The sequence below is a fragment of the Struthio camelus genome, chromosome 2, assembly GCF_040807025.1.
Source record: "Struthio camelus isolate bStrCam1 chromosome 2, bStrCam1.hap1, whole genome shotgun sequence".
Lineage (NCBI taxonomy): Eukaryota > Metazoa > Chordata > Aves > Struthioniformes > Struthionidae > Struthio > Struthio camelus.
Genome location: NC_090943.1, coordinates 101,687,367 through 101,710,987, shown reverse-complemented (window position 1 = coordinate 101,710,987; position 23,621 = coordinate 101,687,367). Strand labels below are relative to the sequence as shown.

At 38.6% G+C, this 23,621-nt stretch overlaps 1 protein-coding gene across 1 annotated transcript in view; it reads right to left on the bottom strand.

The window, feature by feature from the left end:
* The window catches only part of LOC104146092 (uncharacterized), a 188,829-nt gene that overhangs the window by 3,688 nt on the left and 161,520 nt on the right, over positions 1 to 23,621 (bottom strand). The window contains exon 20 of the mRNA XM_068931891.1: positions 9,184 to 9,390. Within this exon, the coding sequence (XP_068787992.1) occupies positions 9,184 to 9,390 (207 nt within the window). The remainder of the gene's footprint in view (positions 1 to 9,183; positions 9,391 to 23,621) is intronic.

The window sequence follows — 23,621 nt, the reverse complement described above, 5'->3', positions numbered from 1 at the left end:
GCGCAATGTGGGTGGCTTTTTGTACAAGAGTGTCCTGGCTCTGATTCCGTTAACTTTCTGGGGTGCCCATGCACGAAAAGTTTTGCTCAGATGACTGTTAGCAGAAACCCAATTTCAGTTGCTGAGAAGTAATGGATCCTTAGCTTTGTCTAGCTGTTGTTATTCAAATGCTAGCATAGAAAAATCAGATTGCTCCAGTAATGTAGTGTTTTAATGACTATTGCTATTCTCAACCAGACTTAGCACAGTTGTAATAAGTTATACAAATACTGATTTATGTACGGGAATAATCTCTACTTTCCATTGCATTTATATATATATATATATATATATATATATATATATATAAAATATATATATATAAAAAAATAACCCCACTGATGAAGCTTCTTAAAATCTTTGACATACTTTTAGTTTTGATACCTTGTGAAGCTGGGAAGTAGTTTCCTCTATAGCAGGGGAGTACAGGAATTTTTCCAAGCTCACATAAGAAACTGTCATTAAACACTAAAGTAATCTCAGACCTCCTGAATCCTAGGCAAGTTTTTCTCATGCCAGACTGCTCTTTCTTCTTAGCTAAGCACCATTTACCAGAATATCTGCCATTTTATTTTTTGTTTTATTCTCTTTCACTAAAAGACAGTCCAGATTAAGACTGTCTTAATCTGTTTCTCTCATGGCATAAACTATCTTCTGTCTTCAGACAGAGAGACGACATGGTGGGGCTACTTAGTAACACTTTTATGACCTACAAAGTCAAGAAGACAAACGAACAATAAGAGAACTGTACCATCAGTGAGCTAAGAGAAAGAACAGTGCTTTTCCTGTCACAATAGTCTGAGAAAATATCATGCAAATATCATCTAGGTATATTTGGAGATTTTTTTCCTAATTTTTGGGAGCTGGAACACTTTGATTTATATGTTTCTGTGCAAAAGAGCGGACATAGGGGATATTCAGAGTTCACTGGAAAAGCCTTTTTGTTGGTGGTAGTTAACAAATACCAAAAGGTCTTTCAAACCTGATACCATGTGGCATGCCTGACCAAAGCAGCAGAAACCTTCTGCTACACTTCAGGTGCTATCGTTTACTTAACGTACTTTAAATTGAAGCTTGTATGGATTTGTCAGGTTTTTAGATTCGATCAGATGTTGTATATAGTACTGTTATTAAATTAAAGTCCAAATTGTTGTTTCTGAAAGCGACTTAACAGCAGTAACCTTACAGTTAATCAACCATGTAGTAAAGTTCACTGTGCAGTTACTGTGGTGTAATTATAAAGTGAGCAAAAATATAATTGATGCATTTTGTCAATCTGTGTAGCTGCAAGGTACTTTCTCAAAGGTTATTTTTTTTATTCAGATAAAGTAAGTTAATACTTTTTTAGCAATTATCCTTTGACTTCACAGTTTTTAGTGCTGATTCAGGTAAAAGTATGTGATAGAGGAATAAAGACTATAAGCATTTAAGAGTACAAAACATTTTGCAGCCATCAGCGGCTATACACTCACAGCATAAAGTCATTCAGAAAATACAGCAAATCTTTGTGTTTAAAGTACATTTGAACTGAAAGGGAAGAGTTTCAAAATAGCACTTTTAAAGTACTCTTCCATTATCAGCACTAATGTTTATTATTCAGCACAACTACACTGATATGACAACATTTATCCCATAATAGTTTGCTCACATTGAACGGATGCGCCTTGGCAGAACTTGCTCCCATCCCTTCTGCGAACATTGGAATGAAATAGCTCTAATTCCTCAGGCCCCCACAGAAAAATAAATGTAAATATCCATGCCCATAAAACACCTATGTGTGCCTTGGCTAGGTATGTAACCCTTCCTCCTCACCCTGTGCTCTCTGCCAGTAATAAAGAAGCCAGCACGACTGAAAATTGTGGATTCATATGCAGAAAAAGGCTGTAATGCTGCAGCGTAGGTATTCCTGTCATTTGCCAGTTATCTGAAAGCCTGTGCATCACACTGCGAGCCAGTGGTAGACCTGTCTCATCACTTTCCTGCTCATTCTGTTGGACCACAGTCCTTACCACAGATAAGGGGGATACACGGTCTTGATGGAAATGCACCTTGTTCCCCGTGGCTCTGTGGTTTCTGTTGTGGGGAGTATACAGAAGCTGGGATCTGGAGAAAACTAGGGGGAGGAGAAAGGGCCATGCACTGCAAGGCTCCTTCCTGCATTTCCATCCTGCCGCACGCAGCGGCATAACCCCTGATAGTAGTTGATAACATATCAAGCTACAGTTGCCATTAAAATATATATCTCAGTCTAATGAAAGAAAGAAAATAAGGACACAATGTGATACTTAACTGACTTGAAAAGGGTAAATAATCCAGGTAGTACTTACTCAGATATAACTTCTCAGCTCAGAGGCACTGTATGCATCCTCTTAGTCCATAGCAAGTGCATAACAAATGGGTTAGCCTACCCATCATGAGGGCAGGGGAGCCACTGCCTGGGTCTGTTTCAGGATGGGATTGACATACCACATTTAAGATGAGTTGGATCAATTTAAGAGGAAAGCATACAAATGCAAGGTTTCTCGAGAAAACCTCTTCTTCATTGTTCTCTCCTTTTCAGTAGGGGGAAACAGCTGCCTGGACAACTATTTTTTTTTTTAAACTAATTATCTTTAACTGAATTATGTCATTAAATGAGAAATGTATAGTGGTAAAGATAAATTAAAACAGTCTAGTTTACCTCTTATTTGCAGGGGAACTAGGAATACTGTCATGACCCTCACCTAAAGGGCTGTACATTTTCAAACTACCAAAATGATCACCTATGCCAGTGGACACATCCCTTAACTGACTTTTATCCTATACGATTCCCAATTGAATCTCAATGCACATCGATATGAAACAAGGATCATTCTCCCACTGAACCCACTTAAAAAATATTGATTAGCTTCAGCAGAACAGGATTAGATCTTAGAAGTAGCTGGGCAGCACACGGTGAAACCCATCTAGCCCAGCAGTACATGCACACATGTATGCATATGTATGGGTGGAAGCAGTCTTACAATGCAGCCTGGGATAAATTTCCACTGCCGATCCCCAGCTGGGTACAGAGATCTCCAGGAAATCAACTCCTTGCAAACGGGCTGAGCTCACAAATGCCCCAGTAGAGCTCTGCTGAAGCCAACTCATGTGAGTCAATTTACACCAAATAATTACCTCTGCCCAATAATTACCTTTCCTGCCCCTCTGCAGGGGCTGGTAGAATGATGAAGCCATTCGATGATGAAGCCATTAGCTAATAAATCAGCCTCAGCCTTTAAGGGTGCAATCCTCCCTCTTTTGCTTCTTCTTTACAAATCTTTAGTGACCACTGTAGTGACACTCCTTAGGAAAACACTATGTGGCGCTTTTGTGATAAACTTGGCCATATTTTTCACTTAATAAAGTTAGAGCCAGAAAAATGGTTACAGGCATAAACTCCACTGGAGTCAACTGCATGGCTTATGCACACATGGAAAAAAAATAGGGCCCAATATTCATAGTAACATTACATATATAAAAAGAATTTGTGGAATTAAGAATAAAACATGAGGCAATTTGTTGATTTGCTCAGGGAATATATGGGAGTGACAAATGTGTAGATTATTCTAAGGCTGTTCTTTAATGTCATTATCAGATCCAAGAACTGTATATAAAAGCACACAGTCCTTCACATGCTAAAAGTATAGTTTGCTCAAACAGTTGTACAATATTCAGTATTCTTAAGATTAAATATCTGAATATTGCTTCTGAAGAAACAGCTGTCAGCTTAAATCTAAAGTCTAGTTTGTTTACTGGCTGTATTTTATATCTGTTAGAAAATGACACCAAATGGCAATAAAATTGTTGTAAGTATTCTACTGGGGAATATAAATGCCCTTTGGTTACGGTGTACATATCTTTATACATAATTCCAGTATATTTCCCTAGAATTATGTTAAATATGTAAAAAGCCTTTTCTCATAAAGGTAAAAATGCTAGATGTTTCCAAGCTGTAATTTAGCATTAGTGTCAAGATTGCTTCAGAAAATAAGCTACGGTTACTGTTTCATTCTTTTTAAGTGTCACTCAGCATACCATATCTGATCTTGTATTCAAAATAAACTTATATGATTTTATTCACTTTTCCAGAAGTGCAAGAGAGTTGAGACATAATTTATAGCATATGGATTGATGTAAATAGCATAAAGTAAGTAATTGGCTAGTCACCTACACTGTCTTATCCTATTACTACTAGGTACATTTCAAATAATTAGGGAAAACAAATCTCTTTTATCCAGTAAATTTAAATTGAATGAATCCTTGACATTTGTGTAGGTTTATTTGATAGATAAAATCATACTATAAAAAGTTTCTCTACAATGCTGAGGTTTACTAGGCCTATAATAAGAAACTGATTTTTTGCTGAGTTAGAGTGGCTTATCTTTGCCCTTTTAATAAGAAATCAACTCCAGTCAGCAAAAGCTGAGATAAAAATCACTGGGTTGGTGTTATCACAGTGTAGACTGCAAATACTTATCACTATCATTAACTGTTTTGTGCACGGATTTCCAATACACTCAAAATGCTAAAACTCCATAATTTCCTCTACATTATAATAACATAAGATTAATGAATGAGGGAAAGCACGATAAGTGATTTATTTTGGGAAGGTCATTCCTTGGTTAGCCAACACCTAAATTGAATACTATAAAGGGGAAATATATTATAGGTAAAAAGGAAAATGGGTTTTACTGCGTGTGAATTCTTTGAGTTTTACAATGCTTCTGATAAAAGCACTGCACTTACAAGTTTAACCTCTATAATTTTTATGCTGCACATTTTTAAAAAAATCCTTTTTATTTAACATTTGTAAGGCAATTTATACATGTCACCTTGTACTTAATGTTCCATTTAAAACAGTTATTTTTGCCTCATGCTTAGGAAACCTATAAAACTACTTTTCATATCAGACATGACATTTCTAGTTATGCCAGTAAAGTTGGTCTTTTAATGAGACTAGCATATCTAGAAGAATATAAATACTTTAAACAACTTATTACATAGAGAAACAATACTGACTGGTGTACTCCTGATTCAACACCTGGGCACATGCCTCACTTAAAAATTGAAAATGAGAAAGTAAAAAATTGAAAATATTATTAAAGTAAGTAACTCTCAACTCCTTGACTTAAGTGAAGGTCACACTTAAGTGCTTTGCTGCACTGGGGCTACAATAGAACATTGCTTTAACTGACGTCCTGAAGAGTAAGTTTAGGTGTTAAGATAACATAAATTCATACATAACATAAATTCATTACAAGTGGTCAAGAACTTTATAGTAAGATTACACAAAAATGCTTTTATGTCAGTCAAAGAATATCTTCAGATATTCACTAGGAGTTGAACAAATGAGCCTGAGGAAGACTGTGGCCCAGTTATTATTGTTTCTGTGTTGTTTTCTCATTCAAAATGCTCATTTTCATATATTATTAAAATGCATATATTATTTCTGAACAACACCTAACAAAAGTAGCAGCCACCATGCTATAATGACACAAAACATTACAAGTGCAAGTAGAGATATGTTAACCCCCAAATGCTTGAATTAGTGAGGTCCCATTATCATAATTAGGAATAGGTCTTATGGCTGTTTCAAGTGTGGTTTCTGAAAGTAATGGAAATTAAAAAGGCAAAGCCTTTTCATTTTGCTGTCTGCAGTTACATGATATTAGAAGGACTTCACGGTTCTTAATAAAAGTGGACAAACAAACAAAAAGTTACACAGAAGTAATTGCATTTTCACCTTCAGTGGCTTACTGTAAAAAAATAAAAATAAAAAGGCATGACTGACATAAGAATGTGCATGCAACCCACAGTTCCTGCATGATGTTGAATAACCCTTTCTATTTGGAAGTTATACAACAGTGCTGGAGAGGAAGAAGCAATGAATGTAGGTTTGTCTCTGACTGTGTGGACTCTGTAGACCAGTTAGAAGTACACATAAGGGCAGGTCAACTCACATTTGCCACAGATCAGCTTTGTTCCCACAGGCCATGTTCCTACAGTCACAAGATGGCATTCTGTATAAATATGACTATCTAACCTGCAGTACTGTAGAAAAACTCTCAGAAGAGTAATCAAACTGCAACTGTGAATGAGACCTCAGGTGAGCTGGGGATAGCCCGGAAAAATAACTCTTGAGAAATGCGAGATATGTGATATGTCAGTCACATGTTAACTCCCAAGACCTACTGCATGGAGCATGTGTACTAACAGGAACTGAATTGCGATACGAAAAGTCGGCTGGTTTTGGACTACCCACCAAAGAAATATATTGCAGGCACTAGAATAATGTTTCTGCTGCCCATCTTATCTCTAATATGGAGAAAGAGACTTGCTGATCATGAAGAAAGAGAGAAGGCAGTTGCTGCTCCTAAAAAAGAGAGGATGGGGGGCAGAAGAGGTGACAATCCCTGCCCTCACCATGGTGGAAGAAGAGCCCTTCCTCTTTCACCACTGCCAGTAGGGTGAGGAGGGGAATGAAAAACCTGCTTATACAAGAGGTGAGCTTGTTTTAATTCTTCTGGCAAAATGTAGTGTCCATTCTGGCAGAAAATGGATAAGATTATGCTCTGTAAATAGATTAAGTAGGTAAACTCCTGGAAGGAGAAATCTTGTTTACACCAAAGGATGATGCAAATAAATAGATATAAAATGACCATGAATAAATTGAGTCTGGAGAGAAGGAAGACACTTCTGACCAAACAGACAGTAAGGATCTGGGAGAATCTTTCCATGGGATCAGTGGGAACAAAATACCTACCTTGCTGTAAAGTTTCACACTGAAAAAACGTCCTGAAGTGTTTATACATGATGTAGTTGTCTACAAAGTTAGTAGACTGGACTCAGTATCCCAGAAAGCCCATCACAGTCTTCAGTTCATGCACCTTTAAAAGCTATAGTTTGGGCTGCAATGCCACACTTCAGTTCCCAACACATTTTCTAACCCCACTCAAATACCACCATTTGGTATTTGCCACACAGGAGAGGCAAAAAACCTGATCCTGAGGGGAACCAAAAGCAGCAAGAGGCAAAGCTTAGGTGTATTTGCCCCACAGCAGACCCACAATGGGGTTTCCTCACAGTATACTTGCCATGGTCCCAGCTCTTGTATAAGAGAGAAAATTGAAACTTTCCCATAGAGATTTTGAAGCAATTTGGAAAATGGAAGATTTCATTGAACGTCCTTTCCACATTCAAAGAGTAGCTAACTTCCCACTAGTTAGCATATGTTTTTAAAATTCATTAACTTACAGAATATTCCTAACTAGGGACTGAATCAGAAAGCTCCAACCTGTAAAACACACAAATGTATAACTACAACCTATATTAGCTAACTCTAAGATCTGAACGCAGGTTCTATTGAAATTAATAAATACATTTATTAGACATAACTGTAGTTAGATCTACAAGTTTAAAGGCTGTAAAGCATCCATTGACCTCCTAAATTACAGGTGTGGCTTTCAAGATGACGATATAAGACTCTGCCGTGTAGATTTTAGGGATGGACTATGTTGTGGTCTGATGTGAGAAACTGTATAAAAGGCTATAGCTAGAGCCATTTGCATTACGCAGCGCTCACTTTCTGGATGCTAGTCAGCATTAGTTCAGAAGGTGAAAGAAGCAGGTATCTGCTAGACTCCTTGGCTCAGATTGGTGTCTAAATAACTCATCTGGGAAGGCAAAATTACATTATACGGGAATGCATTTCCCCTTTTTCAGAAATGGGAAAAGGATTAGTGAACTGAGACCAGGACGGAGAGGTAGGATTGCCTCACATGTTTGAAGCCCTTCCTTCCACATCCTTGTGGAACCTGAATGAAACCTGATGACTGAAAAGCCAAAAAATAACTTAACTGGGAAAAGCCATTCTCCACAGAGCTATTGTTTGTAACAGGGGAAAAGTAGGAATGGGGCCGGATTGTTGACCTCAGAACTGGGAAAAGGCATTCTGGCAAAAATCTAGCTTTGTACAGGGAGCTTTTTAACAGATTCAGGCATGGACCTGGATTTGCAGGATTCTTTATTTTAATAATTAAGTTCTACTTCATGTAGGTCACATGCCTTCCCTTGTTTTCTTTGGCCAGCCATAAGACTCTGGTGTCTTCACTTTGGTGAATCATGAATTCCTGGGGCAGAGAATTATATCTGGATTCCTTGAGGACAGTGTTCTTTAAATTAAATTTTCTTTAAAAAGCCAACTAGGGCAAAGACATTAAGAATGAAATATTTTAATACAGAAAACAGCCTTCAAACACTAACCAAAGGAGCAGAAGCAACTTTATACTCATTGTGAAAAGACATACTTGAACCTTCACCTTAAAAACGAGCAGCTGAAAATTGTGTACTTCAGCATCTTTTGGTTTGCTATGGTGCATAGACCTCCACGAATACGCTCCTGCTTATTATATGAGTAGGTAAAGCAATATTTTTTCATTCTACTTTCTATTAGATGCCAATTTTTAATTTTTTTAAAGGTCTCTCAACACAAGACCAAAAGCAACAAGTAAATGCATCCCTTATAAGTACTTAGCACAAAAGGACAAACAACAAAAAGCAGGTTAAGAAACAGTTGATGGATTAGACTTTTTTTCTTTTTTAAATACCATTTTGCACTGGGTTTTAGTACACAAGCTGCTTGCAGCATGCCTAGAAGTATGACAACAACAGGGATTCAAACTAAAACTTGCAAGATGCCAGTAAGTCATCTAATAACTGTGTATCAGGTCCATGTGTTTGCAGAAAAACTAAGCAAATTACCATACCTGTAGTCCTAGCTATAAAATAAATGGACACAACAGTTACACTGTATATTTATATACAATAATTCCTGTGTAGAATGAATGTATGCATTTCTTAACAATACATATTTATAAAATAATCCATATGTGTGCAGTTTCAATGTATATTTTATTCTCATAATAGCCTTTAAATAGCTCTATAAAGCTATGCATTAACTCATTGATTTGACACTTTATTATTTAAGGTCTTCCTATGGAAGATCTCAGTGTGTATTTTGTGAAGGGACAGGCAGGTCGGTTTTCCTATTTTAACACTGACCTACGTATTAAGCGCACGTCTTTATATTTAAAATCAGCATGTAGGGAAGCTGTTTGGACCTACCTCAATGATAGCCCCATCAGGTAGTCTCAGGAAATGTCTGTAGAGTTCCTGGAAGCCGCTGAGATGGATAGTGTACACAGACACGTGAACGGTGATATCTCCGGAGGTAGCTGCAGAGTCAGAGATTTCATCTTGGTGCTGGAGGTCACAGCTGGAGATACCAGACTTGCTGGCATGGTCCTTCCAGATGTAATCATACACTGCCACCTAGTGAGACAGAAGGCCCCCCCCATACACACACACACACACACACACACACACACACACACACACACACACACACGCACGCACACGCACACGCGCACACACACACACACACACACAGACACACACACACACACAGTGTTCCCCCACCCCCCACCAAAGGAACATATTTAATTAACTTCTAGTAAGAGCGTAACCGATTCAAAATGATTTTACAGTAAATCTGCAAAGCCTGTACCATGTGCAGTGCTTGCACACAGTTCTACTACATATTTTTTATGACATAGATCTAAATAGAGAAGATAGAAAAATCCCCAGTGTATAATCTATAAAGTTAATTCTGCACAGATGAAGCTGTAATTGACTCCCGTATTAACCAAAAGTAGGGAGATCAAGCAGGGTAGGTTAAACAATAAAATGGCAATGCTGATTAAAAAAAAAAAAAAAGCTTACTGAGAATTTTGTGAATAAGTATTTGTATTTCTCTCTCTTTGAGAAGCCTTTGCTCCTTTACCCACAAGCACTTTTTAGTCTCTGATCTCTGTATAGTATTAAAACAACCTTGTGCTGCTAACTGAATTGTAGCTGAGGCAGAGTAAATAAGATATATCTGTGTGTTCTATAAAGCTAGTTTATTGACACAGTTACCTATTTTCCCGTTTTACTATAAACACATTCGCTTGGGTAGATCTTGTACTGTCTCTTTTCAGTCAGAATTTCCATTTAACCATTTTCACGTTAATTCTTAAAACAGGCTGAACAGAATTCAAGACATAAGCTGCCACATAACACAGGTCTTAAAGCAGCTCTTACTCTTAACTAGGACTGATGATTTTATTTTTATTTTTATACTCCCATTCAAATGCAAGCTTTTTAACCCTTCACTTTTGCAAGACCTTTGTGTAACTAGGTTTTTTCCATGAGATACCAGTCCTGTTTGCAGTAGGAACGGATTGGTGATATGGTTATATCCTTATAATGTAGCAGCACGCTGCTCCTAAACACTTTCACTTAATACAGACAACATTTTCACTTAATACAAATAACTCACCTGCCATTCCTTCAGCCAGTTAGATACTGCCTGAAATGACTAGACTTCACCACTGAAGGTAGCCACAGAAACTCTCTAATTTAAGAAAAGCACAACAAAAAAAGTCTTTTGTGTAGCTTTGCTTTTTTCTTTCTGCTGAAAGAAAAAGCTCAGTTTCGTGCCAGAGATCCAAAATCACAAGATACAATTTCTTTTTCCGGTAGGGATAAGTTAAGTTTAGCTCAGTTTGCTTGTGTTCCAGTTCACATTTGCTCAGCTATTCTTACACATTAGGAGGAATTGTGTAACTAGCGCTGTGCTGATGTCGTGAGCCTGCCACACACGCTACTATTCTCAGCTACTGCCTCGGGAGAGTTTTTAGGTGAGTTAAGAAAATAGTTACATGCACTGAAAAGTATCTCTGACTCCTTCGCAGGAATGGTAGAACAATAGGAAACTTCATTTTAGCGTCAGCTTTCATTTGCATCAGTCCTGAACAATTTATACATTTTAAAATGAAGGAAGGTAAAAAAAAACGAAGCTAAAACACATACAGTCTGAATTCCCCAAATCAAAGTCTCAGGGCTTAAAAGGCTTTCATTCAGAATAACTGGTTAGAAATACAGAGCAGCTGCAGGAAATAGCCTCAGTAGAGACAAGCCCTACATTTTCTTCTGCCTAACACGCAAATATATTTCGTACTCCTGCCATACACAATTGCTCTGTAAGAATTAAGGTGACTGCTGTTCTCAGGAAAGCAGAAAGGTGACTTTTTCTGGGACGGGCTCCCAGAAAGTGTTGGTCAGGGCAGAGCCAAGCAGCTGCAAGAACTGCCACCCCGCAGGTCACAAGGCAGGAACCAGGACCCTGCCCCAGTTACCCTCCTCGCTAGCCCCAGGATCTCATAACCGGGAGCTCTTCCCTGTCTGGTCAAGAGCTCCAAGCCCTGCATGGCCTCACATCTTCTCCCTAATTCGTGACTTCAGGCAACAGAAACAGCTGGAAAGGCCAGTTCAGGGACTCAGTCTGCAGGGGATCTGCACAGCAACAGGGGTGATCTCCGGACTGCAATGATCCCGCTCTTATGCTAGATGCCTTTTCCGCTGTGCAAACTGACTGTTTTCTTCTCTCCCTCAGGATATTTTCAGCCCTCATCAACTCCTCACATCCTCCTAGTCTCTTCTCTTACCTCTGTCTTTGCCCACTTTCTTTAGCTCTTCTTGCCCTTCTTTTGTGTTTGTCCCTATCAATAAGTATGGGGGTTTACCATACAGTTTGCAAACCATGGATCACTCACTATCTACTCTGCATCCTTTTCAGCATGCTGCTCTGTCTTGCTCATTTCTGTTGCAAGCTCTGCGGAGCAAGGAGTCTCATTCTGTGCTCGTACAGAGCAGGGGACAGCAGGGACCTCTGACTACCATCACACAAATAAATAACCATAAATATTTTCAATCAGTGCCAGAGTCAAGTGCAATTTATATCCCACAGTTCTCACATTAGAATCAAACTCAAGAGTTGCTGAAACCTTTTTGCTCAAGTCCCAGGGCGAAGACCTGCCTTGGGACTTTGCAGCTGTAAGTGCCAGCCTGCGGCACAGCATCGGTGCGGGGCCAGGTAGCGCCTCGAGAACCTGTTCCTTGCCTCCATCTCTGAGAGCAGACAGATCTGTACGGCAGCACGGGGTCAGCCAAACCTGACCTGTTGTCAGGTTTCAGATCTGACAAACTCCCTCTACGGACATTTATTTGATTAGCCAAGAGAATGTGAAAAGTGCAGCCTGATCATCAAACAGCTGAGAATGGGAAGCACCACCAAACCTGATGGTGCCGTGCTGAGTAGCATCACACATGTCCAGGTAAGGGACAACGAAAAAGGAGGAAAGGGGGGATGCACGATGCTAAGACCCCAGTATCCACTGCAACCAGTGCATCACTCACTGGCCCTTTCTCAAAGTCATATAGGTAATATAAATTTGTCTGAATGCAGATTCTGCAGTACATGCTGGAAATCAACACAGGCCAAGGAAAGTGCAGACACTGTGACGTCGGGCTGGGGGTGGTCCTGGATTTAGACACCCCAGATCTCATGTTCTGACCCCAGACTGCTCAGTTCTGTCCTCGCTAGCACTGCTGTGAAGTATTTGGCAGGCTGATGTCCACTGAAAACTTTCAAAATGCATTTCTGTTAAGTGATAGGTCACTAGAGAGCCTCTGTGGCCTACATAACCTGAAGTTAGCTCCAAAAGTAAACTCTACTGTCATCTGAAATTTCTATCATTAAGTTAATCAAAAATGTCCATTCATTTCTACAGGAATACAATATGAGTTAATAAATCCACCGAGACAGGCTAGTCAAGAGACTGTGCATATAGGACATGTCAGAGGAACTGAAGTTAGCTATGATCTAGATTCACAAGGGCTGACAAGAAACCACAAAATGCCAGAGCAGTGTACAGTAATCCTTAAATGAAATTCATCTTTCAGCAGAAAAACACATTAAGGATGGTAATTCAATGATAAAAGAGGCAGGCCAGAACAGGTTCAAATGCTGAATATTTCACAACATAACTTAATTAAAGCAGGAGTATGAAGCTGTTAATCGCTTTATAATAGTTCAGCTTGAAATGAGGTTTGATGTGAATACCCTTACAGTTTATTTGTTTCAATTATTATAATCACACATTGCTACATAGATTTAATGTAAATACACATTTTTCACTGGTCCTTAATATGTTGGTTTTTTCTCCTTTAGATCATCTTCTCTTTGTGCAAGTATGCAAAGGGAAGAACTGGGAGGAAGGGTCATAAATTTAGGTCAGATCAGATGATTTAGTAAGTCTCTTGTGGGTTTAAGTCTTATTAATAATTTTAATACATTCTTCCGTGACAACAATGATTTCAATCACTGCTCTGTTAACGTACAGTGTGACGTAAAAATACACAGACTTTTAGAAGAATGGAACACGCTTCTCATACAAAGAAAGGTAAATTATATCACCCACTGGATACTGCAGTATGTAATCTAGAACAAAAGCTAAAAACATATTTGTAAGTATAAAAAGAAATGCATTTTGATGCACATCTATATCACTCACATATCAAGTATATAGAAACATATGTTATTGAGGTAGAACACAGTAACACCTTAAATAAAAATACATTAATGAATGTATATTCCTAAATGTATTTCACTCTTGATGAACTGCAAATTAATATGGATATTTCCAAGTTCAGAGCATAGAAAAAGCCATGGCAGTGTGCAAAGGTTATAATGAGCTCTTCTACTGTCTCGTAGTTTTTGTAAACAAAAAGAAAGGAAAAAGGAAGTCCTTAAAGTTTCAGGGCTAAAGGGGGAATCTGAGGAAGATAGACTTTTAGTATCTTTATTTCTAAAAAAGAAAAAAAAGAAAAAAAGAAATATACATGCATACATGTGCCCATTTTACTATGAATAGTACCTACTCATAGCTTGCCAGTATTATTATCAGGCAGTATCATGTGAATCAATTCCAGCTTCACGCACTGCAAAATGTAAGAAAAATGTTTGAAAGCAGCATCGCCATTCAAAGAAAATACATAAAATGAGCAATACGGACCAAGCCAATGCGCTGAGAATGGGTGGAACTGCAAGCTGGTCATGATAAATAATTAGTAAAAGTTACAAGCTGTTAACTGTAGGCGAAAGGGTAAAAGTGATGAAATTATAGGAAAAAGACATCAAAAGTTGAGGGTGTTGTACTTACTTCAAATAACTTTCATAAACATGGTAAATGCATTTTCTGTGGTAACAGCTGTAAATATGGGAACTGCTATCCTGAAGGCAATCTTTGTTAAACCAGTGTAGCTCTACAATTAAAAAACCAAAAGCGGGCTAGTATTAACCTTCGAGGGAAGCTCAGCACCCCTTAAGTATTTCAAGCCCCATCAACAACACTCTGTTGCTAAAAACCTCGCCAGCAACTCCAGGAAAAGAACAATTACTTTGTACATGCACATTTACATGGCCATGCCTAAAAACACACTCGCTGCCTGTGTCAACGGCATCTTGGCTGCATCCAGAACCAGGTCAGGCTACTGCTGAACCTTAACACAGAACCAGCTATGGCAGGGGAGAACATTTTCAAGATACCTTAGGAAGGATGGGGTATTTATAAGAAGTGAAAATGAACTCACTATGAATAAATCGCGAAAACGGAGAAATGGAAAGTAAAAGCATAAACAAAAGGAGCTATTATGACTGTCAAAAGGCATATTCTCATGAAAAAATCATGAGCCGTTACACGAATTTCCTCCATATTTAATTCTTTAAATATATGTATGTATGTGGTATACAAGTACTTGCACATACACAGGATATTTAAAGATGCAACAGCATGTGCTCTGGTGTCTGGGAAAATAATGAAGAATATGCATGTCTTGGGTCAGTAAAGGCCTGTGCCGATGAAGGACCTCTGCCAGGCACGTGTGCGTCTCTTCACAATCCTTCTGTTACCCCAGGTCTACAGAGCCACATCTATTGCGAGCGCTTTCAAAATCTCACTGAGATATGGTTAAACCAGTGTGATATCCCCACCTACCACTGTCTGTAGTAACTCTACAGATAGATAAGTTGTTTCTAAATTGTTCTATTTATGAGCATAATGGACCAACATAATGGACCAATAGTATCTGGGAATTGTTTATTTCAGTCAAATTATGAATGCCTGAAGCATCGTTGTTACAGTCTTCCCTGATTTATTTAATAAACTGACACGGACAGACTGAATGATGAAAATAACCATATACAGAGAATAACCTCTTTGTAAACGACTGAGGAGAAATCTCAGAATAAATTTATGGCAAGCTGCTTAGCGTTTCAACGCTAGGAAACAGCAGAGGTTTTTTATTTTTAAATTGTGCTAGCATCATGTTTATGGATATGTCCAAATGAACAATGATGCAGATCTTTTCTGGGGAATGATTTTGGTCTCTTGTTTTTAGATATTACAGAGCACTGTCACATATTTCTTGGCCACAGCCTGCTGCTGACCATCCTATCATTTCAGATCTAAATCTTACACAGTTTTAACTCTCCACACTTGAGTCATCCATAAACAATAATAATAAATAATATAAACATGTAGAAATGTACTCATCTAAACAATAATATATTTGGAAATATGCAATCATCTCAAGGATTAAGTCAAAGAAAACTGATATTCAAGTCAACAAACACCTTTTCTGAGCAAAGAGTGAGTGAAAATTAAAGGCCGCAGCTTTCTTGCATTTCCTCATGCATAGCAGTACCTTTGTCCATTGATTTGCCCTAAGGAAAGGAGATAAAATATATTCCCTTTCTACTCCAGGGAATCCTGCTGTACTCTAAATCCAGAATGAGTTTGGTTCAGATGGGTAAGAGAAATCTCTCTCCGCGCCTCATTTTCCAAATTTATAAGGGATGCTGGAATCAGTTACTTAAGAAAGCATCTTCAGTAACTTCAGACAGACAGATTTTTATATACACAAGTGTTTAGGAAAAGCTATTTTCCCTATGGAAGTCAAGATTTAAATGCATACAAGGGCATATCTGTGTAAATAAGAATGTCTGCTATTCATTATCTGCTCATCAACATTTGTTATTCATTACTCATCTGTTTACAAATGTAATGCAGTCAGAAAGCAGAAATAATACTATATGACTTTGGCGACCAAACACACACCAGAATCAACAAATAGTAAATAGCTTGCCTGAGCAGTTCATCTTACGAGATAAAATTTGCCCATACAAGGCATTCTGCAAAAATATGGGAAAAAGAACCCCAAAATATAACAGACATCTGTAGACCAAAAAAAAAAAAAAACAAACCACAGTGTGGTTCAAAAAGAATCTGTAAACAGAAAACAAAGGAGCCAAGTTTGTTAATTAACCTATTTGCAATGAACGTTTTATGTTAGGCTCATACTGTTTGGAAGAGGTTATAGAAAGATAGTTAAAAGAAAGAAGTTGGTGTCTGTTTGGGTGTGAGCACACTTTTACACACCTGTGACTTAAGCCAGGAAGACAGATCTGTTCCTGGCAGCTAAATAACATTTTCAAATCTGGGTCACTACCTCGGCAGTAAAATATCTGAGAACTTAAACTTAAACACATTGGACTGTTTCTGGTTGCATCGTCTCCAGATTCAGGAAATTTCCTTTGGTGAAGGCAGAAAAATTGTGTAACCTTGTGCCAGTAGGAGTAGAGTATAGGATACAAAATGTGTTCATGTGCAGGGTGCATTTTGTTGGATTCTTGATCAAACTTTTTTTTTTTAAATAGTCTTCAAACAATATTAAACTTACTCTGAGCTTGTTCTGAGAATCAAAATAATTTTCCTATTTTGCTTGCTCAGAGCCAGCTCTCTTTCTATCTAAAGAGATAGGAAGAGAAAAGGATGTGAAAAGAAAAAGCACACTTGAACACTTTCAATAATACATATATGAGAATCCATGAAAGGTGATTGCCACCCACTTAGAAATATTGTCATTTTTCTCTGTTTTTTCAGTAGTTCTAATGAGTATACTCACTACCACCATCATGGATATCAATTATTAGACTTTCCATTGAGGCATTTAGAAACTCTTGTGCACACTATAGCCACACTGTTCCAGCTGCTGCACAAACAGGCGGAAATAGGCTCCCTGCAGAACAAAGAGTTAACAACCTAGGGGGAGTTCAAAGCAGTAGCCATATTAGTACACTTACATGGCTATTTGCTTTAACTGTGTGGAAATTATCTTATCTATTTTTCCAAATAATCACCACTAATTGCGTCCTCACAGACATCACTGCAGAGGTAGGCCATCGAGAGAAAATGGAGGGAAAACTGTTTCCTGACCACCTTCTGTGCCAGAGGGACTATGGCAGCAGAAGTGTGTGCCTGTGTATGTGTGTGACAATTTGATGGGTAGCAGCAGTAAAACAAAGCTGTTTTCACTGGTAGAAAAGAAAGGAAGAAAGACAGTGAAGAAGAGAGGTCAGATATAAAGAAGTAACTTAGTCTTCTTATGTGTTCTAGACTGGCATTCCCATTCCCAACCTCCCTTCAAGACCATTTTTGGCTCCATACAGCGCAGGATCCCAACTGCAAGCTCAGTCGAACATAATCCTGAAGTGCCTTGATTGCAAAGGTGTTTTCTTGCTGTGACTTGATATCTTCCTTTTTCAGGACTAGAGTTTTATTTTTGACTCTTGCAAATATTTTATCCATCCCTAGCAGAGAGGCTTGTCTGGAAATCTAAAAGTAGAAATGAATTGTAGCAAGCAGACAAAAGGTCAAAGTTTCAGGGCAGTTTGCATAAGCCTTCAACAGGGTATGCAAACCAGTTGGGTCTGCAAAACTTGTCAAAAGAGCTTGCAAGAACAGGCTGCCTCCTGGGGTTTGCAGAGCATACCGAGAGCCTCCAAGCAATGTCTTCTTCCCTGCTTGAGTTAAGAAACCAGATAGCAAAAATTCTTCTGACGATAATATTTCCCACTTTGTAGCACAGTGGGAAAAACAGCCCCCTTTGTGGTATTTCAGCAGTTCTGCCTTCAGTTCTAGCAAGAACCATGAAGTGCACAGAAAAAATAATTGTTACCAAAAAAAAAAAAAAAACCCAACATTTCAATCCCTAACAAACGGTTTATGGTTAAGGTTTAAGTCCGGGGCAATCATGTGGCGTGATTTCATGTTTGGAAGAAAGATTCTGTTCATATTCAATTTGATCTCCACTGGTTTTGCCCATTTTGAATCAAAAGTTACTGTCTAACATTTCCAGAAACAATTGCATTCTATTATTGAATTTGGTGTGCTTAGTTTGGGGAAAAATGGTTTAGTGTACCATGACCAATTGCCTGTTATAATGAAGCTTATTATTAATGGAGTGTACTTTTATATCCTTATTTCTTCCTTCTCAGAAGATAGCAGAGTTCAGCATCCGATAAACATGTAAATTGCATTTTCCTTTTCACACAGGACAGATTTCAACTTCTGAACCAACAGTCAACAAAGATTCCCCCAGCTGCTGGAAAAAAAAGTAAGTATTTATGAAGAAAGGCATAATAAGATCATAGGGAAGCCTGTCATAAAAATGCACATTGCATAATACATGATGGATCAGTTCTATTATTTAACTTTTGCATAGATATAACAATACAGAGATATGCTAACCATCATAGTCAGCATTAATTTACAGTGGGAAAAATAATTAGAATCTCACTTTTTCTGAAGAATGGAGTGAAAATGTAAACAATGCTTCCCTCCAGGCAAGTGCTTTATCAAGTTGACAGGTGCATTTGAATTTCCATGGGTGGGGGACATAATAGGTTATTTATGTGTCATTTTAATAGAAAGGCCCAACCATCAAGATGGACAGGAGACTTTATCAGTACTGCTGTTTGCAACTAATCCGCCAATTTAATACCCCATGAAAATACCTGCAACAAAACCTGGACATTTTTCTTTTCCACTCCATTACAGGCAAATCAATATGGGTGCTATTCATCTCAAATCTTTGGCTCAGCAGGTGCCCACTACACAGAGCTCCTCACAACACTGGTGCACTGGCACAGCCACATTAATACACAGGCCTTGACTGCTGATGTAATCAGTGAATCCAAAACAGGATCACAAAAGTGCACCTGGCTCTCTGTTTCAGCATCAAATGCAAGCAAGCAAGAAAACTTACTACGTTTTTCTGGAGAGTAAGGAGATGACAACCTGCTGGCATTTGCCCTTACAGGACATCTCTGCCAGTCAAGACTTCTGCATTGCCTGCTCTACTTTCTTCTCAGCACATGAAGCTTACTATTGCAATGAAAGTTGTTGCATGAGCCACACAGCAGTGAGAATCCTGCAATTAATACTCTGTTTATTGTTCATATTGCAATGGTGCTTCCAAATCATGGCTGTGGGCCAAGACTTGTCTGGTGTGAGGAGCTATGAGAACTTAGGTGCAGAACAAAAGACAGCTCGGTGTTACAATTTCAATGCAAACAGGACCTGATCCTCCCAGACACTACAACATCCTGTCAATCAGTGACAGATTTATCCTGGAAACATTGAAAGTTCTCAGTTTTGCTGATTACTTTAGAATCAATTTTTGTCTACGCGAATGTAGTACACACATCTAAACAAACATAGACACACATTATTGTTAATATACATTTAAAAAATCTTGCTTTATAATTATCCTGGGGACACTAGCAGACAGCAGCTGGTTTTATTTTTAGTACTGAAAAACTCCAGTGCAACTTTTAAAAGTTTTCAGTAAGAGTAACTGTATTTAAATTAGACATTCCCTATTTTGTAGAAATGACTGGCACACCCTTGATTATGGATTTGCCATAAGCCAAGAAAATATTATGCATTTCCCAGATGTAACAGGATTATTTACATAGATTTGCAATGAACAAGAACTACGTTAAAATGTGGACTCTAGTCACAACCTGCTGTGCATCAGCTCTGCTTAAGGCAGCCCATCCTTGTCCTGTGATGGACTTTGATATCCATTGAGATATAGCCCTGATCTGACCCAAAGTAAATTTGGTAGCCACGCTCCAATTTCTCTCTCCTCCTTGATATTTTCATCTATACTAGCAGCCCCTGTGCTTGTCTACAGTTATTCCTGCTGCTTTCACAACCCAGAGCATGCTCTGACAGCTCCCCAGTTCTTCACTGCTGGAAGGGGGTTCTGCACAATCAAAGCCTGGCCTGCTCCACACAAGAGAAAAATAAAGTATTTTCCATTAGGGAGTGTTTTAAAAGACTTTAAGAGCTAAAGGTTTTCATTATTACATATCCATCCTCATCTGTGTGCAAGTTCAGTTTCCAGATTCATGACCCTCCAGGGTTTACATGGCCTGGAAGGACAGTCTCTGGTGAGCTCAGAAAGGCTTTGAAGAGATCTAAAGAAAATAGAAGTAATGAGATCATCCACCATTCCCATGTCCATTTAATAATACGGAGTCAATTCTTTCCTAAGAAACATAGGTACACCTCCCAGAGATGTTACAAGGATGAGCCTCTTCAGGCCCCCTCAGTACTCTCATTCAGATTGTTCTTAACACTGGCTATCTGAAGCTTTTTGCAAAAGCTAGTAATTCGTAACAACATACATTTGATTAAAAACAGACCTAGGACATTTCCTATACTCAAAACTCATGTATCCCCACGGTTAATTAGGAAATCCTACTCATAATCAGATCCACTTATAATAAAATGTATCTTGTCTGAACTCAGCATCTTAACAAACTTCAGAAACAGTCACTGCCCTGTTTTTCTCCCATTATTTCTAACTTGGTGACATGTTTTCTAGGTAGGAGGACAATGCCATTTCTCGGCATTGAAGGGCTGTACGCACTGTGTTCCCTCTCGGGACATGTCATTGAACCTACAGACCTCATGCAAAAGCAGAGGAAGTGGAGGGCCTGCTGCTCACATCTATCCTGTTGGCCTGAGAACAAGCAATAGGAGATCTGCATCACGGATGCACTGCACCCTTACAGATACTCTCCACAGCACCAGTGTGCAGGAAAACCTTTGCGCAACCCAGAATGACAGTTGAAAAGAGGGTAGCTGAGCTAAGCTGGCTGCTGCCTGCGCATTTCATCTGTGATAGCCCTCTTTTATGGGGGTCATTCAGGAGCTCACAGGAAGCAGGTTAGGCCCGATGAATTAACTGATGTGAGCAGCCACACATGGGGCAAGAGAAAGACACTGAATGGGAGAGCGCTGCTGGCATTACCTGAGCCATTCACAACCAGCCACCAGGCCACGATCAAAGGGCAAGTATTCTCACCTCCTTGTATGACAGCACCTTGCAGACCACTCATGTATTGCTTTGAGAAGAGCATCACAGGCTATGAATCGTAAAACATGGGAAAGAAACCCAAATAAATTACTTTGCTTCTTCTTAGTAACCTATTAAAAGGCAGCTCAATCTGCGTAGCAGACTACACAATTGCAGGATGTTATGTTGGCAAAATGAACACAACTGGAAGTCTAAACTTTAACAAAGTTTTATAACATTGTCTCTTTTTTGGTCCTCTCGGACGCTGATACCTTCCACAAGCCACATAAAGAATGTATGCAGTATGCCAGTGCACCATCCACATTACATCAGACAGGAGATACTGAAAAGGAAGACGACTCCCTAATAATTTGCTTCAATTTTGATAGCTTAATAGGTGACAGATTTCTTCTCCAGTCACAGAGCTAATGAGAGGTATTACTGTTTTCAGCTCTGTTTTTGTTATGTAGTGAAGACATCACAGAAAAGCTGAACGTTGAAAATTATTTTGGCCTGAGTGAACATAAGTTCATTCAGCTTATACTAAATGGAAGAATATGAAAAACAGTACCTATAACAAAGACTTTCTATTTCAAAAGGGACAACTGATCAACAAGCATCTGAAATACAGCTTTAAAAATATAGATCTAATATCCTTTCAGCATTTGTTCTAGGCAAATGTTATGCTTCTTACAATGGGATTTGAATCATGCTAAATAAATCTTTAATTTCTATTAAAAATGTACACCGCATAGTAGTTTAGATAATGCATCAAAGCAATTCCATATCTCATTAAAAACTACTATGTTTTTTCCTTTGCATGTATGTCTGATTCACTGCAGCTTTATTGTTTTTATGCTGGTGTAACTTCCTTGATGAAGCTACAGTAATATAAAATTAGGGTAAGTGAAAGCAGCATAGGAATGAATCAGGTCCACATATTTAATGTTTTTAAAACTAAACCAGAACACTTCCCCATCTTAGTAGAATAAAGTATCAATCAACAGAATACTAAGCATAAAAAATCATCAGTCAAACTGTTTTAGCGTTTAAGAAGAAAAGGGGCAAATGTATACAAGAGTACTGCAATGCCTTCTTAGGCTGGCAGAGCTACCAAACACCCAGCTGATACTTTTCATAGGATCAAAAGCACCAAAGAAAAAAGCTGGTTGCTGTATAGTGATTGCCTAAGACGACTGATTCAGCTGACAGCCAGCTTTTTGATATATGTCGCCATATTAGTTCATATTAGTTCATATTAGATCAGAACACTCTATATCATATCTTAGCACTTTGTTGGTTTCTCTTTTCGTTAAATATCTTATGGGGACAGGTGAACCAATTCCAAGAAGATGAGAAAACTCCTAGCACATCTGTAATTTCAAGTGAATTGTAATGGTTTGGTTCTAAAGATGTTTTACCACATTTAGGAAAATATCACCAAAGGGCTGTGGACTTACAGTCTTAAGACATAGAGAATGGGAATGCTTCAGTTTTCTTCTCGAGTTAAAATATATTTTGAGAAAAAGTATTTTGGGATCCCTGCTGGGAATAAAGCCAGGGAAGTGATATTAATGAATCATTGTTCATTCGTATTGAGGATTCATTTTGCATCATTACAAGAGGATCAACAGCCTTGTTTAGCTCCTCCTCTTATTTCATCAGTTTCCAGCTGGCTGTACCTTGCATTGCTAGTTAAAATTAGAAATTAAAGATCAGGCTATATTAGCAAGCAATCACCAATGAAAAGCATTGTTGTGTCTGCTATTTGCCTTCCTGAAGCAGGACTGGCTCTAGGCACAAGCAAAGCAGGTAGTTGCCTGGGAGATCAAAATGAGTTTTCCTTCTCTGTCTACTTTGCTCATAGCACTGCCCTGGCTGCACCAAGAGAGAGTCTCTGCTCCGGGGCTGCTCCTTGCAGATACAGCAGGAGCAGAGGCAGGTGCCAGTCCCCACTGCAACTGTGATCGAGCCCTTCTAGCAGCAGGAGCTACCAAAGCTGGATCCCATTTCTGTGGTAGCAGCACCCAGTTTTACCTGTACTGCTAACAAGTCTTGACTTTGACCTGCTGTGGGCAAAGATGATGACGCTAGGATTTGTTGTACCAGCTCTAGTTTAAAGCAGCCCACTATAGCGACCTATCGGACAGCGTTTCAATAGAATTCAAATTTGCCTCCCAGATCATGTCTTGGTCCCTGGGAACTGGAGCTATCTTGAAACTTAAGAGTGTGATATTTAATAATCTTTCCCACAATACTGTTTTCATTTCCTTGGGATAACACCAGTATTCATGAAACAAATGATCTCTCCAACTTCCAGGATTTATACCTACAATAATTCCTTGAAATAGAATTGCTAGAAGTATTATTTTAATGTCGTCTGCTTTGAAATATTGCAATTCTCTTTTGTC